Consider the following 18816-nt stretch of genomic DNA (forward strand, 5'->3'; position numbering starts at 1 on the left):
CCCCAAATTGATTTATAGATTTAACAGAATCCTTATCAAATTCCCAGTAAGTTTTTTTCCCAGTAATTGACCACTTGATCCTAAAATTTATATGGAAATGTAAGGGACCCAGAGAAGCCAAAATAATTTTGAAACAGAACAAAGTTGGAAGACACACAATTCCCCATCTTAAAACTTAACACAAAGCGACAGTAATAAAGACAGTGTGGTTATTGGCATAAGGATAGACATAGACAAATGGGCTAGAATTAAGAATCCAGAAATAAACCTTTACATTAATGTTCAATTGATTTCCACAAATATATCAAGACAATTCAGTGATGGGGAAAACAGTGTTTTCAACATAAGCTGCTGTGATCACTGGATATCCACATGCAAAAGAATGAAGTTGGAACCTTACCTCCATACTGTATAGAAAAATTAATTCAAAGTAGATTATAGATCTAGATGTAAGAGTAAAACTATAAAACTCTTAAAAGAAAACATAGGAGTAGATCTTTGTGGACTCAATTAGGTAATGGTTTCTTAGCTACAACACCAACAGCACAAAAGCAACCAAAAAAAAAAAAAAGAAGAAGAAGAAGGAGAAAAACAAAATTTAAAATGTTTGTGTTTCCAAGGCTACCATCGAGAAAATGAAAATACAACCCACAGAATGGCAGCAAATACTTTAAAACTAAATAGCCATAAATCACATATCTATAAACCATGTCTTCTATATTCATACCCAGCATATATAAAGAACTATTATAACTCAATAATAAAAAGACAACCCAATTTAGAACTGGGCACAAGATCTGACTACACATTTCTCCAAAGAAGATACACAAATGGCCCATAAGCACATGAAATATTGCTCAACATCATCAGTCAGTAGGGAGACACAAATCAAACCCACAATGAGATAGCACTTCACACCCACTAGGATGGCTAGAATCAAGAGGACGGATAATAAAGTGCTGACAAGCTGTGAAGCAACTGGAAGCTTTAGAGCAGGGCAGCCCCACTCTAGAAAACAGTTATGGCTCCTTAAAATGTTAAACATAGTCACATGACCCAGCCATTCTACTCCCAAGTGCATATCCAAGAAAAATGAAAACATACATGCACCCCAAACGTTATACACAAGATGTTCACAGCAGCATTACTGATGATAACCTGAATGTGGAAACAATCCCATGTCCATCAACTGATGCATCTGGATTAATAAAAATGTGCAAAATGTGGGATAGCCATACGACAGAAAAAAAGAACGAACCACGCATTCATGCTACAACATGGACGAACCATGAAAACACACTAAGTGAAAGAAGCCAGACACAACACATCACATACTATGTGATTCTATTTATATAAAATGCCTAGAACAGGCAAGTCTACAAAGAGACAAAGTAGACTAGTGGTTGACTAGGGCTGGGGGGATGTGATTTAGGTAATGGGAAGTGACCACTGATGAGTACAGGTTTCTTCTGGGGGTGATGAAAACATCCTAAAACTGATTGTGTTGATCACTGCACAACTCTGAATATACTGAAAACCACTGAACTATATATACTTTAAAAGGTTGTATTTTATGGTATCTGAATTACATCTCAATAAATCTGTTTTTTTTAAAGAGTTATAGACCATATTTGTAATATGAAAAACTGAATACAGACATTCCACAGGCAACTGTTCAAAAATATCCCTAAGGCACCCCACAGTGCAGTCATTAAAAACTTTTTTCCAAAAATATTTAATGACATGGAAAAATAATTGCACACACACATATATACATATAGTGAAAAACAGACTATAAAATAATATATATAGCATAATCCTAACTGTGTATAAAATACTGTATAAATATATATCTTTATATATTTAAATATTTTATGTATTATATAAATATGTATCTTTATATATTTTATATATTTATATATAACTTCAACAGTGGCTCACTAGCTCAAGGGGTCATGTGGTGGTAGATTTTATTCTCTGCTTGATATTTTTCTCGATTTTCCAGACAGTCTACACTCAACACAAAACCAAAGAATCAAAGTTCACTTTCAGATCAAAGGGATTTTGGTGTCGGCCAGAAGGAGAGGCAGCTGGTCCCACACCCTGTGGGCAGGAAAGCACAAAGGTACAGCCACTTTGCAGAGCAGTCTGGAAATACTTCTCTTTTGACCCAGAAACTCCACTTCTGGAAATCTCTCCTAGGGAAATCATTAATCACAAGCACCGAGACCAGGCTGAGAGGGCGTTCGTCACAGCTTTACTTGTAACAGTAAAAAGCTGAAAACAACCTACATGTCCAAAAATAGAGGCTTTTTAGTTAAATATATTATAGCTTATCCATATAATGAAAATGCTGTACAGCTGCTAAAAGTGTTTATGATCTGTAGTGAAGCGGAAAAAGCAGGTCTTAAAGCAGTACATGTGGTATAATCTCATTTTTATAAAAAAAAATCATACATGGGAACTATAAAGATATGAAAGTAAATGTACTAAAATGTTAACAGAGGTTGGCTTTGGGTAGACCAGGTGATGGATATTTTTATGTTCTTTTGACAGGTCTGTATTTCTGATTTTTATATAATGCACATGTACGTTGTCTATATCGAGAAGAACAATAAGATAAAATTATAGGGGAAAGGCCAGGCGATCAACCCGGACTGTGGGGAGAGTGAGAACATCACTGCCACCGGCTGCTCCCAAACACAGGTGTACGTGAGGTCAGATGGCACACATCCCCTACCGCTGACCTCGGATTTATATATTTCACAGCATTTTCCCATTCTGTCTTATTCAGCCTTCTCAGTACTCTTCTCTGAGTATTATTATCCCCATTTTGCAGATAAGAAAAGTGAGACTTAGAGACTTAGATCAAATGGTTTAAGAATCACAGAACAGAATCAAGGGCTCAAAGGTTATCTGACACCAGCACCCCTGTCAACAGCACCCCCAGTGCAAATGAGAGTTTATGCTCCAGCTGAAAGGCAGCTCAATAAAGCAGATAGAGTAGGGATTCTGGAGTCCACAGGCCTTGATGTGAATCCCACCTCACCTCTGAAATTCAGCCTCTCAACTCCTCACAAGGAATGGTAATCGCTATGCACAGGACTGTTGCCAGAATGAGGCAAGCACCACACGTGACTCTGGGCAGGGCTTGATAAATGCTCACCCACTGCAACCCCCACCTCAGGGCAGCCGAACCCTGACCTGGCTGTCACCATTAGAAAGACTTCCAGATACAGGCCTAACGTTGGACTCTGTGTAGTTTCCACTGCCCAGCTCTGGCCCCGTCTCCAAGGCCAGAACAGAGAAGTCTTTCTCCTCCCAAGGGCCCTCCACCCGTGGAGACTATTCTCCAAAAAGCCCCATTCCTGGGGCACCTGGGTGGCTCAGTCGGTTAAGCGTCTGCCTTTTGCTCAGGTCATGACCCTGGGGTCCTGGGACTGAACCCCACAATGGGCCGTCTGCTCAGCGGGGAGCCTGCGTCTCCCTCTCCCTCTGCCTGCTGTTCCCCCTGCTTGTGCGCTCTCTCTCTCCCCGTCAAATAAATAAATAAAATCTTAAAAAAAATTTAAAAAACTGACACAAGAGTTATAGCAAAATATTTAAAAAAAAAAAAAAAAGCCCCATTCCTTCAGCACTGACCCACCTGATGTGGTCTGGTCACAGAGCATCTCCAGTCCAGTCCACAGTGACTCCGTCACAGAGCAGTCACTGGCTCCTTCCCAACTGTCCCTTCTCCTTCTCCCTACAAGGGCCGCCTCCAAGGAGAGAAGGGCATACAGGCCCCTGGGCCTGTTTGATGAGAGGGCTCCTATTCAGAAGAGCTGTGCTATGGACGTCTGTCATGGACCCTCCCTCTGATTTTCCTGGTGGGACCACCCCCCTTCATCACAGCCTTCATGCCAGACCAAAGCCAGTCCCGGGGCATGATGCTGGCCACTGGAACTAGATCAAGGATGGGAATGTGATCCACCAGAGCCACTGAGACACAGTGAGGATGTGGCCCAGGTTTCTGAGACAAGAGTCTGGAGCTGCTCCAGCCAGCCACCTGGAGCCCGAAACGGAAACCAGCATGGAATACAGTAAGCTGAGAAATGGGGAGAAAGAATCCATCTTTGAGCCTGAATCCAGCTGCCATGGAACTCAGACCAGGTGGGGTCTTCTTTCACCTGCAACAGAAAGGGCCCTAACCCACAGAGCTTGGTAGAACTTCAAAATGGGTCTTCAGCTCGGCTCGGGACCTCAGCTCTCCATACACGGCTTCCCTCCCACCCCCATCCCCATTCCGCACATGCCCAGGGCAGGGGCTCTGGCCCCACCACCAGAAAGCCTTGCAGGACACACCTGGATCTGCACTGTTGCTGCCCTCCTCTCTGTGAACACAACGCAGTCGCGTACGGCCTCTGCCAAGCAGCTGACCGGGGCTGGACAGAACAGGTGACATGGACACTCTGCCACCGGTCCACCCCCTCCTGACTCCAGGGTCCCCAGCAACCGTCACATATCTTTAGTGACACCCTCTCCCGCCAAGCACACAAGCGGCCTCACATCCTCTCAGCCACACCTCGGCTCCCCCCTGTAAGCTTCTGCCTCTCTGTGTGAGCCAGCTCGAGAGCTAAGCCCGGGTCACCATGCCTGTGTCTGAAGCTGAGCAAAGGGCCAACTGGCCCAGAAGACAACCCCTGGCCTGGAGAGGGCAGGGGCTATGTGTGAGTGTGACCTCCCAGATGCCTTTGGCCCTGGCAGAGCAGGACCAGCCTGCATCCAGGCCACCACACCCAGGCTCCCGTGAGACCAGCACACTAACATCTCCGAGGATGGAGCCCGCATCAGTGACAGCCTGAGAACCCCCCAATAAACGTGCTTCCACTTTCCTGGGGGAAACTGGAGCTGCTTCTGGGAGCCAGTATTCCAGGGTGGAAAAAGCAGCTTTGAAGCAGAAAAGTAAAGCATCCTTGTAGGAAACACATCCCTCAAGTCACCGTGTTGGGATCTGGCCTCACCTTGACACAGAGGGCTGTTAGCATCAGCCCCTAAGGGAAAGAGCAGATACGCCTTCATTCTCTCTTCTTTTCTATTTCACAGAGGGAAACCCTGATTAAAGACAGATGCTTCCTCTGTGGTCTACATGCGTGGCAGCCTTTGGGGAGGATGACAGTCCTCAAGTCATAACCACCCACTAGCTGAAGAACTTCCAACTCAACAGCCTTTTTCCATGGCCCCCAGATGCCCAGGACTGGGCAAAGTGTGGCAAACAAATACATGAGTGACACCTGATAAAAGCCCCTCATCGATGGACTGCGTCTCTTGTGCTGATGTATCTAAAGTTTGCGCTGGTAGGAGGCCCCCTGAAGACAGCGAGCAATCCCCAGGTGCCTCTTCCAAAAACATTTGTTGGTGAATGTTGTAAGTCTCCTGGTCTAAGAACTGCTTATGTTAAGCTGAAGTCCGTGGGTGTGTGAAGACACTCAGTTTTAAGCTGGGGAGAGCAAGGCTGGGATCCAAACCTTTTGGAGATGGGTTCTCTATTTAAAGACTAGTGCTTATCAGCTTCGGGGAAAAGGCAGCACTTCTGAACAGCTTCCCTGTGAGCTCCTCTGCCCCTTCGCCCTGCCCACAGCAGAAGGCCAGTGTCTTCCCTGACGCTGTCCTGAGACAGTGTCCTGAGACAGTGGGCAGTCCAAAGAGAGCCCTAGGGCCAGCTTTACACGAGGAAGGCAAAAGAGGCTGTAACATCTTCAAGGGGACGTCATTATGTAATTCGAATTCTATCCTTCCTTGCACCTGCACTCCTGGGAAGAGCGAGAACTCCATGAACTCTGTAGACTCTAGAAAAGGGGAGGTCTTTAGGGATCAGCCCCCCGCCTCTGAGCTCTGGCCAGGAAGGGGAGTCCAACCAAGAGACGGTTTCTCCTCCTTGGCTTGCTCTCCTCTTATCAGCCAGCGTATTTAGCATATTCCTTATGGAGACAGCTGTCTGAGAACTGTGTGAATGGTTCTCGCCTCTTAAAGGACCACTACTTGAGTCGTGGACCCATTCCAATGTGAATGGCCTTTTGTGAAAAAACCATTCACGTGGGCCCAATTCCAAAGCCCTCTAACCTTCTGGGTTAGCCTTGGGCAAGACTGGTAAAATGCAGAGGGAGTGCCTCTAGGGACCCTCCCTCAAGCAAACCTCTCCAACTGCCCCTGGCCACTGGGTGCTGCCCATCCTCCAACACCGTCCACACCCCTTCCTCTCCGGACCTCAGATCTTTGCTTCATCTGCCTCTAAAGATTTCCCTCTCAACATCCGGTTCTGGGTCCCACTCCTGGGACCACACCCTCTGCCAAACCAGGCAGATACACTAATGCAAGTCTCCCGTCTCCCCATAACCGGATGTTACCTGGGGCTCCTGAAGAGGTCTATCCATTTGGAGCCACACCCAAGAACAAAAGTAGCTAAACTTTGCTGATCCACTGGGCACTCTGCTAAGAGCTTTACGCGTACTCCTCATTCCCTACAATAACCCTATAATGTAGATACTATTATTATCTCTGTTTTATAGAAGAAAAACCTGCGCCCCAGGGAGGTGAAAGTAACTTGCCCAAGATCTTACAGCTAATAAGTGACAAAGCTAGAGATCAAACCTGGGCAGTCGGGCTCCAAAACCCCAGGCTCTTAACCAATGCATCAAAGGAGCAATTTCAAACTCGGGAGCAAAGGAGGAAGAGAGAAAACGGGAGGCTCCATAGAGCTCCCCATCCCCATGCCGCCTTCTCCACCTGGGCACTGAGGTCATGCGGTTTGACAGGAAGGTTTCCTACCTCATCCTGGCCTTCCCTCCCGCTTACTGGGTGTCATCAGGTAAGTCTCTTGGCCTCTCTGGCACAGTATCCCCCAGTGGAAAAAGAAAATGTTCTCATGAGGGATGACTGGGAAGGCTCCGCTGATCCTTTGCCATCCGTCCTTCTCTGCTTGGTACCGTGCAATCTAGAAAGGAAGCTTAATACCACGCCACTGTTTCCAGTTCACAATTTCCCTCCTCTTAGACACCAGAGCCTCAGGTCCTCCACGTCCCCTTTCATTCACCTGAGTACAGGCTACTTCCTTCTCCCTGCCCCCTCCTACAGGTGCCAGCTGGGTGAGAGACCAAGTTCTACTGGACATGTGTAATCAGAGGCTTACATGAGCCCTCAATCTCCTTTTTCCCAGGTCCCTGGAGGCTATGGTCCTATAGCAACCTCTCCCCAGTGGGCTGTCAGCAGAACTGACGCATGCTACTTCTGCTCACCCTAGACGTCTCCCTCTTCTCCCCTTTCCATGAGCTGCACCACACCAACACGCCAGCTTCAATCACACAGATGAGGACAACACCCTAGTGGATGGGGAGAAACAGGAAACTCCGAGAACACAGCTGCCCCACCAGCTGTGACTAGGCGGACAGTTCCAGGACTCCCTCATATTGCAGCCAGTGCATTTTCGGTCCCTGTAAGACAACAGGGTACATACCAAGGCTGTTTATAAAGGCCGTATCTGGGAAGGCAAGCCACTTCCAGCTCCCACTGGCCTATCTGCAGAAAGTCACCCCATGTCCAGCAGATCCAAGTCCCAGAATAGACGGTGGCCATGTGTCCACATTCCCTAGCCTTCCCATTTGTGGAAAGCACATCTGTGGCCACAACAAGTGTGGAAAGAACACTTGGTGTCCTGGAGATTTCATTTGCTACCTCAATCCGTATCCCAGAGCAAAATGTCTCCTCACTTGATTAAACCAGTACTACCAGAACCTGAAGAGCTTCTCCATTTCCTCTATTTCTTCTCTCTGTCTGCTTAGGTTTAAGAGATGGAAGGAAGAAGTTGGGGGGATAGTGGGGGGCGTTGAGATCTACTTCGGAAGTCCCTGATCATGGAAATGAACTGAAATGCACAACCTTTCAGAAAGAGACCCACGCCAGGCTCTGTTGTGGTGTGGTGTCAGCACACTCTCAGAGGTATTGCCCGTAATCGGCAGAGAAGGACTCTGAATCATCGAAATATGCCCAATATGTCACCTGCAAAGAAAATGCATCTCACCATGCAGGGTTAGGAGCAAAGGCGCCCAGATCACCTGAATGATATGACGGGCCTCTCAGTAAAAATGTTAGCAAGGGAACTTGTACAAATTTCACTCAATAACTGAGCAATGATTACGTGCCAAGTCCTGTGCCGAGTTCTGAGGATGGCAAACACACAAAACAAACAATTCCTCCTTTAGAGGAACTCATAGACTGCCAGGGGCATCTGATACCGGGACAGCAGATTCTGGTAGGATTTTCATGTCACCTGAGAGCAAAGACAGCAGTGAATACGGCTAACTCTGAACAGGTGAGTCCCAGAGGCCATCAGAGAAGACAGGACATGTGAGCTGGAGGCATAGAATTTACGGGAAGAAATCTGGGCAAGGAGCAGGAATTAAGGTGGAGGAACAACGAAGGTGAGGCTGCCAAGCGGGGTCTATGTGCAAATCAAGAGTGTCCTCTAGTGATGTGAATGTTTTCTACATGAGGAAACCTCACCTGGCCCAAGCGTGCTCTGATCCACATGCCATTAGAGCAGAATGGTTAAGTACATGGCTTCAGACTGAGGCCCCTTCTGCCTCTCACTAGGTGAGCATGGGCTCTGGCTCAAGTCCTGGCTCAACCACTTCCTCGCTTTGGGACTCTGGGCAGCTTATCTAGCCTCCCTGTGCCTCAGTTTGCTCATCTGTAAAATGGAAAGAATAATAGAGGCCACCTCACAGGGTGGTGGTGAAGACTGGCTGAGATACCCAAATACAGGGCACATAGCGGGCATTCCAGTCACCTCGCCCAGTCTCATCTCCTTTGACTGTAAATTACAGGTTTGGAGGATTTAAGAGACAGCAGAGTCCTAACTGGTAACTGAACGATGTTGGCTATGGATTCCCAATAAGCCGAGGCTAATGTGAGCTGACCTGGGGAAGAGCTCGCAGCCGTGGCTGGAAGAGCAGATGTGGGAGTGCAGTGATTCTTCCGGGCTCTGGCTGAAAGCTCTGGTCCCGTCAGACCCCCGTGGAAAAGTTCAGGTGACCCGTAAAAGGCCAGCTCCACCACCTCCAGCAGCGTGCGGTTGCCAGGGGAGAGGTGCGCGCTGGGTGCTCAGCCAGGGGGGCCTCGGGGGACGGCCCTTCCTTTCTTCCCGAAGAAGCCAGAAAGCCAAATTTTTAACTGGATGGTCCCAATCTGGAAACGTCAGCAACTAACTGAAAAGCGCTGGCAACGCTGAGCTGACGACACCAGCCCCGTGTCAGGCGCCTGCAGGCTCGCGGTTCACGACGGAGAGAAGAGAACGTACGCTAGCTTTCATCAAGTACTTGTCCACAGTCTCTCCTGAAAACTTCTCAAGGACCTTGAAGAAGAAAGAACCACCAAAGAGTGCTGCTACACAGAGTTAGGACCAAGAGCCTCTTGAACTCCTCAGAGAACTGGCCTGTCTTTGGGCATCTCCACAAATTAAAGGGACAATTTTTCAGTTACTCTAAGTCACTTCCTGTGCTGCCCCCACGGAACACTTAGCTTTTACGCAAATGTTTAGATCGTGGTGGCTGTGTGCCAGGCATTTGATACGTCTGATCTCCTATAATCCTCACGATAACCCAAGGAGAGCTGGAGAGAGGGAGAAACCGAGGTGCAGAGCCAGTACGCGACGGCGGTGGGAGCTGGACCGGCAGACGGCTGGGCGCTGCTGCTCAGAACAACCGCTCCGCTGCCTCTCACCTGGCTGGCGCCGGCTCGGGGCTGGGGCCTGCTGGGCTGCGGGCCACTTCCTCTGGCACAAGCGACCCTTCCCTCTCCTGTATGTGTGTGCTGCTGTGTGTGCCCATGGAAGCCAGCCAGGGCCAGGTCTCCCAGGAGCCAGCCAGCGTGTCCCATGAGCCAAGAGCCTGAGCACCATGGCTAGGGCCCACTGCTAACCACGTATGATGCAGGCCTAGACCCGGTGACCACGTCTCCTGTCCTTGCAGGAGGCTGAGCGGGCTGTGCCTTCTGCAGATGGCCTGCCATCACCAGCCCATCTTAGAGCGGATACGAGGGCCTGAGCTCTTGCTGCGAAGCAGGCCCCAGAGCCATCCCGCCTCCTCAACTAGCAAAACACCCCTGACAACAGCCCACTGGGCCCCGGGTGACCGGAAACTGCCCGATGAAGGTTTGCTCTCCTTGCAGGATATCATTTCTGTCCCCAAATCACACACAAACTCCCATAAGCCCAAGGCATGTGAGGTGACAGAGCAGGCACCACGAAGAAGGGGGCAGCTGCGTGGCCCACACCCCAGGACCCCCTCCAACAGCCTCACGAGATGGTGCCCGCTAAAGGGCCAGAGCGCCCAGTCAAGAGTGACAGCGTCTTTCCCCCACCCGCGGGGATGTTTAGATGAATTAGATGAACCTGGTAGTATCTGAGGTTCCCCAGGGAACTGGTGGAATATGTCACCCCTGATACAAAGCTCTTAAGTGTGCCTCAGGCTGGGTCTTTGTTCACCATTGCGCAGGACAACCCAGTTAGATGGCCGACAGCACACTGGTGACCAGGGCCCTGGCCTCTGTGCTGGCCACCGTCAGTCACAATGCATGGTTTGGACAGTAGGTGGCAGGAGGGAGAGGAGCTGCTTCTAATGTCCTGTTCTTACCTTGGCCCTTCATATTCAAAGTGTCCCTCCTCCTCCCGGAAGCCTTCCTGGCCCTGTGCCCTGGTATGACCTCCCTTGTCTCTAAAAAGCTGTTAGCCATGCCCGACTTTTACCATCTGCTGCCTTGTTTGAGGCTATTTTAAAATATTATTTGATAAGCATTTAGTATGCACCAGGTACTGTGGTCACTGCTTTACATACGTTATTTGACTGAATCCTTAGACTAAATCTATGATGTGAATGTGGTTATACCCATTTCACAGATTAGGAAGTGGCAGCTTGGAAAGGTCAAATGATGTGTGTGTCCTGCATCTGTCATTTTCCCTTCCATGGGACTACATTCTCTCACATGGGATTACAAGCTCCTTCTTCGCAACCAGGCTGACATTTACACTTCCTTCCAGCCCCAGAGCCCATAGGTACACGGCTAAAGCCTGGATGACTGGCTGTTACAGTGACTGCCATATGCAGGGACCAATCAGCCTTAATTCAATTAGCCCAGACGCGGCATTAATTAATAAAACTGGTCAGCCACATGGCCAAGTGGCCAAGTTGCCATATGACAAGAATCCTGGCATGTGCTGGGCCATATCTTAATTACCAAAAAAAAAATCCCTGCTTTCATTGCATATTAGTTATCAGGACCCTTTACTGACATTTTTGCCCCTCGTTTATTTCATGGGTAACTGAAGAACTGAGGGTCAGAGGGAACAGTGTGTGGCGGGGCCCACACCATGTGGAGGCGCTGGCCCAGGGCACAGGGTCGGCCTGTGGGCTCCACGCAGCGTGGCCCTGGGGGACAGCCTCCCGGGCAGGAAAGCGCGGGCTCACCTTTGGTGGCGTAGGCTTCCGCAATCATGCGCAGCCTGTAGGGAGGGACGGCTGTCAGCGGCAGGTCATCGAGGCCCACCCGGGCATAGATGTTGAGAGCCTCCTTATAATCTCCTTCCACATAATTCAACTTGGCCATGATCAGATTGGATTCTTGTAGGAACTCTGACTAGAAGGAAAAGGAGAGAGAAAAACATTTTCCTATGATGCTATGAGTAATGCTCCCTCGGGGGCCCGCCACCTGCTGCCACCAAGCCTTGGGGCTCTCCACACAAAAATGCACACACCAATGTTCACAGCGGTACTGTTTGCCATGGCCCTGGGAGTGGCAACAACCCAAATGCCCATCGACTGATGAACGGGTAAGGCAAACGTGGTCTGGCCTCACAGTGGAATATTACCCAGCCACAATGAGGAAGGAAACACCGCCCCATGCTTCAACAGTGATGGACCTCAGAAATATTATGGCAGGTGGAAAAGCCAATCACAAAAGGCTACATGTTGTATGCTTCCATTTATAGGAAATGGTCTGAGTGGTCAAATCTGTAAAGGCAGAAAGTAGATTAGTGTGTTTGCCTAGGCTGGAGGATGGGAGGCTGGCAGGTGACTGCTAATGGGTACGGGTTTATTTTGGGGGTGATGAAAATGTTCTAAAATAGGGTAATGATTGCACGCGTCTGAAACCACTGAACTGTACATTCTAAATGGGTAAATTATATGGCATATGAACTCTACTTCAAGAAAGCTGCTATAAAACAAAACAAAACAGAACCCTGAGGCTCCCCACAGGCCCGCGTGCTTGGCTGTGCTGGGCCAAGAATGGAAGGGACGATTTATGAACAAAACATACAAGCACCGGTCTCAAAAAAGGGCATCCTGGTGCACCCCGTCGGCTGCACTGGGGGTGTGCCACAAGACTGTAACCCAAATAACCCAAAGAGAGAGGTTTTCTAAATTGGTGCAACACCCAGGACTTGTTTTCTTTCTAGGGGTGAACTTTTCCCACTGAGCCATTCCTGCTCGGTAAGGTGACTGAGCCCTAGTCCCCCTCACAGAGGCTGCAAGCTCTAGCCATCCTCTGATGGGTCCTCATTCCTCTCCAGGCAGGAGAGGTTGGCTTTCCCAGTCCACACCCACCAGCCTCATCCTCTGCCCTTCTCCCCGGTCAGCACTCAGCAGCAGGAAAAGAGGAGACAGCCCAGCCTGCTATATAAGGAAACAGATTTATCACCCTCTCGCAGGCCTGTTTCTTGGAACCCAAGCTATGCAAGGCTAGATTTTCCCGCTTACAGAAGCACACCAGGAAGCTGCACTGTTCTGTACCCTGGAACCATGATAGGGTGGGCAATGCGCAGGTAACTAGCCAGAGCATGGCAAAGCAGCTGTCTGCCGGGATTGTCAGCTTCCAGGCATTTCTTTCTTGCTTTTTTTTTTTCTTTATTTGAGTATAGCTGACACAATGTTACATACTTTTCAGGTGTGTGACATAGCGGACAACTCCGTAAGCTATGTTGTACTCACCGCAAGCGTAGCTACCATCCGTCACCACACAAAGCTGTTAAGACACCATTGACTATATTCCCTATGCTGCGCCTTTTATCCCCAGGACTTATGCATCCCATAACTGTATCTCCTGTGCCCCTTCACCTACTGTGCCCACCCCTAATCCCCCTTCCCTCTGGCAACCCCATCAGTTTGTGCTCTGTATTTATGCGTCTGTTTCTGTTTTTTGTTTGTCTGTTTACTTATTTGTTTTATTTTTTAGATTCCACATATAAGTGAAATCATAAGGTATTTCTTGAAAGGAAGACGGGGCAACAGGCAAAATGGGCAAAGGAAACGAAGGGAGGAAAAGGGGTTTTTTTTAATTAAATTAAATTTTATTATTATTATTTTTTAAGTAGGCTCCATGCCCAACCTGGGGCTTGAACTCGTCACCCTAAGATTAAGAATGGCAAACTCTACTGACTAAGCCAGCCAGGCACCCCGAAAGGAACAAAAAAAGGGAGGGCTTGAGTGGCCCCAAAGAGAAAGAGAGAGAGAGAGAGAACAATGCAAGAAATTAGAATTATATTTGCAAACAGAGAAATCAAAGCAGACTTAAGAAAAGAGAAAAAGAGCTATGAAAAAAAGACCCACCACAGAGGTTCTCCACCCAAAGAAAAGGCTTCCTGGCATACAAGGCTGCGTCTTCCTTCCTACCTTAAGCCCTCCAGCCCTGGGACCACTGGCTTAAAAGCAAACGGAAGGGGGAGGGGAGCAGAAGTTAGTGTTTACCAGGCACAGAGCTTCAGTCTGGGGATGGACGGTGGTGGCCGCACGACGGTGTGGATGTATCTAATGCCACCGAACTGTACACTTAAAGACGGTTATGATGGCAAAGCTTGTGTTAGATAATATTTTACCAAAAGAAAAAGATTTTTAAATTCAACGAGAAAAAAATTTCTAAGTTTTTTTTGTTGTTTTTTTTTTTTAAGATAAGTAAACTACAAGGCCAAATGGAAAAAATGCAGGAGTCGGAACAAAATTCCAAAGTGCAAAGGCACAGTTTGGACGCACTGGGAGAGCCTCGCCGAGGCAGTTTAGTTGGCAACACCACACGGAGTCTGCCCACTGCAGGGGAAGGGAGACCGGCCCCGGCACAGTGCTTGTGCTGCCCTGCCCATGAGAAACACGGTTTTCTTGACTTGACTCAGAAGCAGGTCTCCTGACTCCCAGGCCAGGTTCCCTCTGCCCCACCACATTGCTACCTTGCTCTGGTCCTTCCTGTCTCAATCCACATGTGTTTTGTGGGGATGCTGTCTGCACTGGGCTTGCGCGAGTGCCCCATCGGAGGTGCGCTGATTTAAGGTCAAGAAGAGAAAGAGTTTCATGGTAGCCAGTTATTGGGGCGACACTCCCGTGCAAAAGCTGGGCGACTTCGGAATATTCTTTATAGGGTAGAGGAAGCTAAAAAAATGGCCACAGGAGAAAAATCTCTCTAGGTAGAACCAATAAAATTGCAGTTGCTTCCACATCTGAGCCTCAAGACCACCCTGAGCTAACTACACTTTCGGAAGAGAAACGTGAAGCTCAGAGAGGGTAAGTAACTTTGCCGAATCACACAGCTTATATATCTAGAACTGGAACACAAACTCAGGAATTCTAACTTGAAATTCCATGTTCTTACTACTACACTGGGTGGAAAGCAAAGCCCCTCAGCACCTGGTAAACCAGAAGGATAATTTTTTGCAATGAAACTAGGGATCTGGAAGGGGGTAAGAAACTAGCAGATATCAGGCCTGGAGCATGATCCTCAACCTTTCTCCCCTAGCACACAGCCACCCCCTCGTGCCTCTTGAAGGGATGCTTGAGTATGACAGCTGTCACTGGGAAGCACAGCCCACGAGTCCACTGTCCCTCTACCTGTTCTCACTGATAAAGACCGACGAGTGTCACGAACTGACTCTGAAGAGAAGTGTGGCATGGCCCTTTGAAAGAAACAGGGAAAGAGAGAACATGTGTTTTTAAAGGTCCAAATGCACACTAAGTGCTTAGTAAATTGACCTTCCTATACTCAAGTGATGCACAGGGCGCCTGGGTGACTCAGTCAGTTAAGCATCTGACTCTTGATTTCAGCTGAGGTCATGATCTCGGGGTCGTGGGATCGAGCCCTGCGTCAGGCTCTGTGCTCAGTATGGAGTCTGCTTGTCCCTCTCCCTCTCCTTCTGCTCCTCCCTCCACCCCTGCTCACTCTTTCTATCTGTAAAATAAATAAATAAAATCTTTAAAAAATAAAATAAAAAAATTAACTGATGCTCTCAAGCCAGCCTGAGGAGCCTGGAGCTGTGTCCAGTGGAGACAAAGGCCTTTTAAAAGGGAGGCTTTCTGCCAGCATTTCCAGAAGCCTGCAGCCACGTAACTGACAAACACTAACGCTCACTTACACAGATATTGCCCAGGCCCCCAAATGCTCCAGGGCCAAGGAGGTGACCAGATGACAAGGAGGAAGGCCAGGAAGGAGGAAGGAATGAAACCTCACAGGCTTGGAATATCTAGGAGCTGGGAGGGTCCAAGCTCACCCCTCCAACAGCCCACCCTATTCAAACTGACAGAAACTAAGCCCCAGAGAGGGAAGTGGCCTCCTTGGGGTCACACAGCAATTTGGGAATAGGCACAAGCTTCCAAAACAGATACAAAAGGTAAAGCTAAGCAAAACATGGCTTCACTGGGGAGGGAATGCACACAAGCGTGAGAGTAAAATCCAAAGGAGTAGCCCTGGAGGGTTGTGAGATGGGAAGGGGGGGGAAGGAAAGAGAATCATCAAGGTTAAAAGCAAAGAGATACAACTGAACAACAAAAAAGCCCAACCCAAATAAAATATGGGCGAAGCACTTAAATAGCTATTTCTCTGAAGAAGACAGAAATGGCCAATAAGCCCACAAAAGGTGCTCAACATCCCTGATCAACAGGGGAATGCAAATCAAAACCGCAATGAGATACCACCTCAAAACCATTAGGATGGCTACCACCCAAAACCAAAACAATACCCAAAAACAGAAAATAAAAAATGCTGGCAAGGATGTGGTGAAATTGGAACTCAGTGTTGGTGAGAATGTAAAATGGTGCAGCTGCTATGGAAAATAGTACAGAGGTTCCTTAAAAAATCAAACATAGAATTACCATATGATTCAGCAATTCCACTTTTGGGTATATGCCCAAAAGAACTGAAAGCAAGATCTGGAAGAGATATTTTGAACCCACATTCATTGCAGCATTATTCGGGGCGCCTGGGTGACTCAGTCAGTTAAGCATCCAACTCTTGATTTCGGCTCGGGTCATGATCTCAGAGTTGTGAGTTCAAGCCCCACGTCAGGCTCTGTGCTGGGCATGGAGACTGCTTAAGATTCTCTCTCCCGGGGCGCCTGGGTGGTACAGTGGTTGGGCGTCTGCCTTCGGCTCAGGGCGTGATCCCAGCGTTATGGAATCAAGCCCCACATCAGGCTCCTCCACTATGAGCCTGCTTCTTCCTCTCCCACTCCCCCTGCTTGTGTTCCCTCTCTCTCTGGCTGTCTCTATCTCTATCAAATAAATAAATAAATAAAATGTTTAAAAAAAAAAAAAAAGATTCTCTCTCCCCCTCTCCCTCTGCCCTTCCTCTCTCTCTCCCTCCCTCTCTCCCCACCTCTTAAAAAAAAAAAAAGTCTGTATTATAACAGCATTATTCGAAGTACCAAAAGGCAGAAGCAGCCTCAGTGGTCACTGACGATGGATAAGCAAAATGCAGTATAAACCTAGAGTGGGTATTACCCAGCCTAAAAAAGGAAGGGAATTCTCGCACATGCTACAACATGGATGAACCCTGAGGACATCATGTTAATGAAATAAGCCAGTCATAAAAGACAAATACTCTACAATTCCACTTATGTGCGGGATCTGGAGCCGTCAGAATGACAGAAACAGAAAGTCTAGGGGTTGCCGGGAGCGGGGGCAGGGGGATGGAGAGTTGGAGGCTCATGCATAGACAGTTTCCGTCTGGGATGATAGAAAAGTTCTGGAGACGAGATAACGAGATAACGGTGGGGGTTGCAGCTGAAGAAGCTTGAAGGGCCTGGGGCTGGGTGCAGTCAGCTACCTGGAGGAGCGTGACCTCAGAAGAGCAGGAAGAGCCAGCCCTCAGGGCAGGGAAGAGCTCAAGCCCAGTAAGTAAGCTAATGGGTGTGGGGGGAACTAAACTGAGAGGAAAGGAGATTCAAAGGAAGCAATACGTGGTGAGGGTGAGAGGGAATGCTGAGTCTAGAGACGGGAAGACAGGGCAGGGGAGGAGCAGAAGGGTAGTGCTTAACGTCTCCTGGGCCACGAGGGTTAAAAGGCTGTTGCTCAGGCAGGGGACCGGTCTGGTCCCGGCTGCCTCCCACACCAAAGCACCAGGCCTGCACTCGCCAGGAGGAGCCCCACACAGTTCTGGGCCGCAGCCGCCTGGGGACATTCAGGAGCTGCATATTTCAGGCAGGAATTGTGAGGTAAATGGCATTCCTGGGCCAAGGCCTCAGGTTGAGCTCTGGGCCACATACAACACTTGGAGAGGATTTTTCAGAATATCTTGTCACTGAAGACTCACCAGAGAGACCCTAGTGAGCTGGAAGCCCCCATAAGGTGGTCAGCTGGCCGAGGAGCCGACACACCGATCACACGGTGAGCGGGCCTGCTTCTAGAAGCCGCGCCGTGGCAGCTGCCCATGCGCTCCGAACACTGCCTGGTCCCATCACAAGCCATCCTTCCCCACGGCTCACTGCCTGGAGGAGGTGGGTCAAGCATCACCCCACTGCCCCCCTCAGCTCAGAGACGCCCAGTACCTTTAGGTTCCCTCGGTCCAGGGCGGCGGTCAGATGCTTGCGGACCTCGGTCAGCTGGGGCCTGGGGCCTCGGGGACTGGCCCCCTGCCGCAGGGGGTGTTCCTTCAGGGACTGCTCCAGCTTCGACTCCCCGAGGAGGAGCTCTGCCATGTCATCTGCAAAGAACAAAGTGAGAGGCTAAATGGGAGCCGGGAACGGTCTGTGTGCTAGGAAGCCCCCCAGGGACCTCAGGACCACCACACCCTTGCTCCGTGCCCCCAGCAAGGCCCTTCTGGAACTTCACAGCCTTTGATGGGAGTCCAAATGGGCACCAGCTTATGGTGAATTCTGTTCATTAATAATGTTCCAGAGTTTGTAGGCAGAGAGGTGGTAGCTCATTCCTTTGTCACGCATTTATTGAGTCTAGAAAGACTAGATATATATTAACATGGAGAGAGCGCGGGTTCAGTGGAAAAACACAGCTGTCTTATGCTATTTTTCAGCATGATCTGTATAAACCAATACTGTGTATTTTCCAAGACTGATGCAGTGAAATCTCCTAGCTCTTTTGTGTCCTGCGGTCTTACGCACAGATGTGAGCTGGCACTTTGTCTCATACAGTCAGGTTCTTAAAACGAGTTTGTGTCAAAATGACCTGAAGGCACGCAGTCCGTTTCTGCCAAGAAGTGGGAGCTATACAGACACTGACAACCAGCAACGTCTAGATGAAGGTTTTACTCCTAAGAGTACACTTACAGTTACGATTTCGCTACGGTGCACGCTGGCTTGTTAATTAGAATGAAGAGCTCACTCCAGAAGTAGCTCTTGGGAACCCTCACATCTAGATGTTCTGAATAAACCCAGAACAACTCATACACCAGCCTGAGCACGACCTATTTCTTCAGTGATGGGACGGGACCTGATTGTATTAAAATATAAGCACAGCGTAAAAGGTCTGGAAGGGTATACCTCAAATCCATGATTGTAGCTACCACTGGGTTGCA

At 48.7% G+C, this 18816-nt stretch overlaps 1 protein-coding gene across 11 annotated transcripts in view; it reads right to left on the reverse strand.

The window, feature by feature from the left end:
* TTC7B (tetratricopeptide repeat domain 7B) overlaps positions 1-17988 on the reverse strand; it is a 226892-nt gene extending 208904 nt beyond the window's left edge. For all 11 annotated transcript variants that reach the window (XR_004620268.1, XM_034642624.1, XM_034642623.1 and 8 more), the window contains exons 1-2: positions 17834-17988; positions 11499-11667 (exon numbers count right to left, since the gene is read on the reverse strand). Coding sequence is in view for 10 of the 11 variants with exons in the window: in XM_034642624.1 (XP_034498515.1) it covers positions 11499-11667; positions 17834-17983 (319 nt within the window). In the remaining variant the exon portion in view is untranslated. The remainder of the gene's footprint in view (positions 1-11498; positions 11668-17833) is intronic.
* Between the last annotated feature and the right edge of the window lie 828 nt (positions 17989-18816).

Source organism: Ailuropoda melanoleuca, chromosome 14 (assembly GCF_002007445.2).
Source record: "Ailuropoda melanoleuca isolate Jingjing chromosome 14, ASM200744v2, whole genome shotgun sequence".
Classification (NCBI taxonomy): Eukaryota; Metazoa; Chordata; class Mammalia; order Carnivora; family Ursidae; genus Ailuropoda; species Ailuropoda melanoleuca.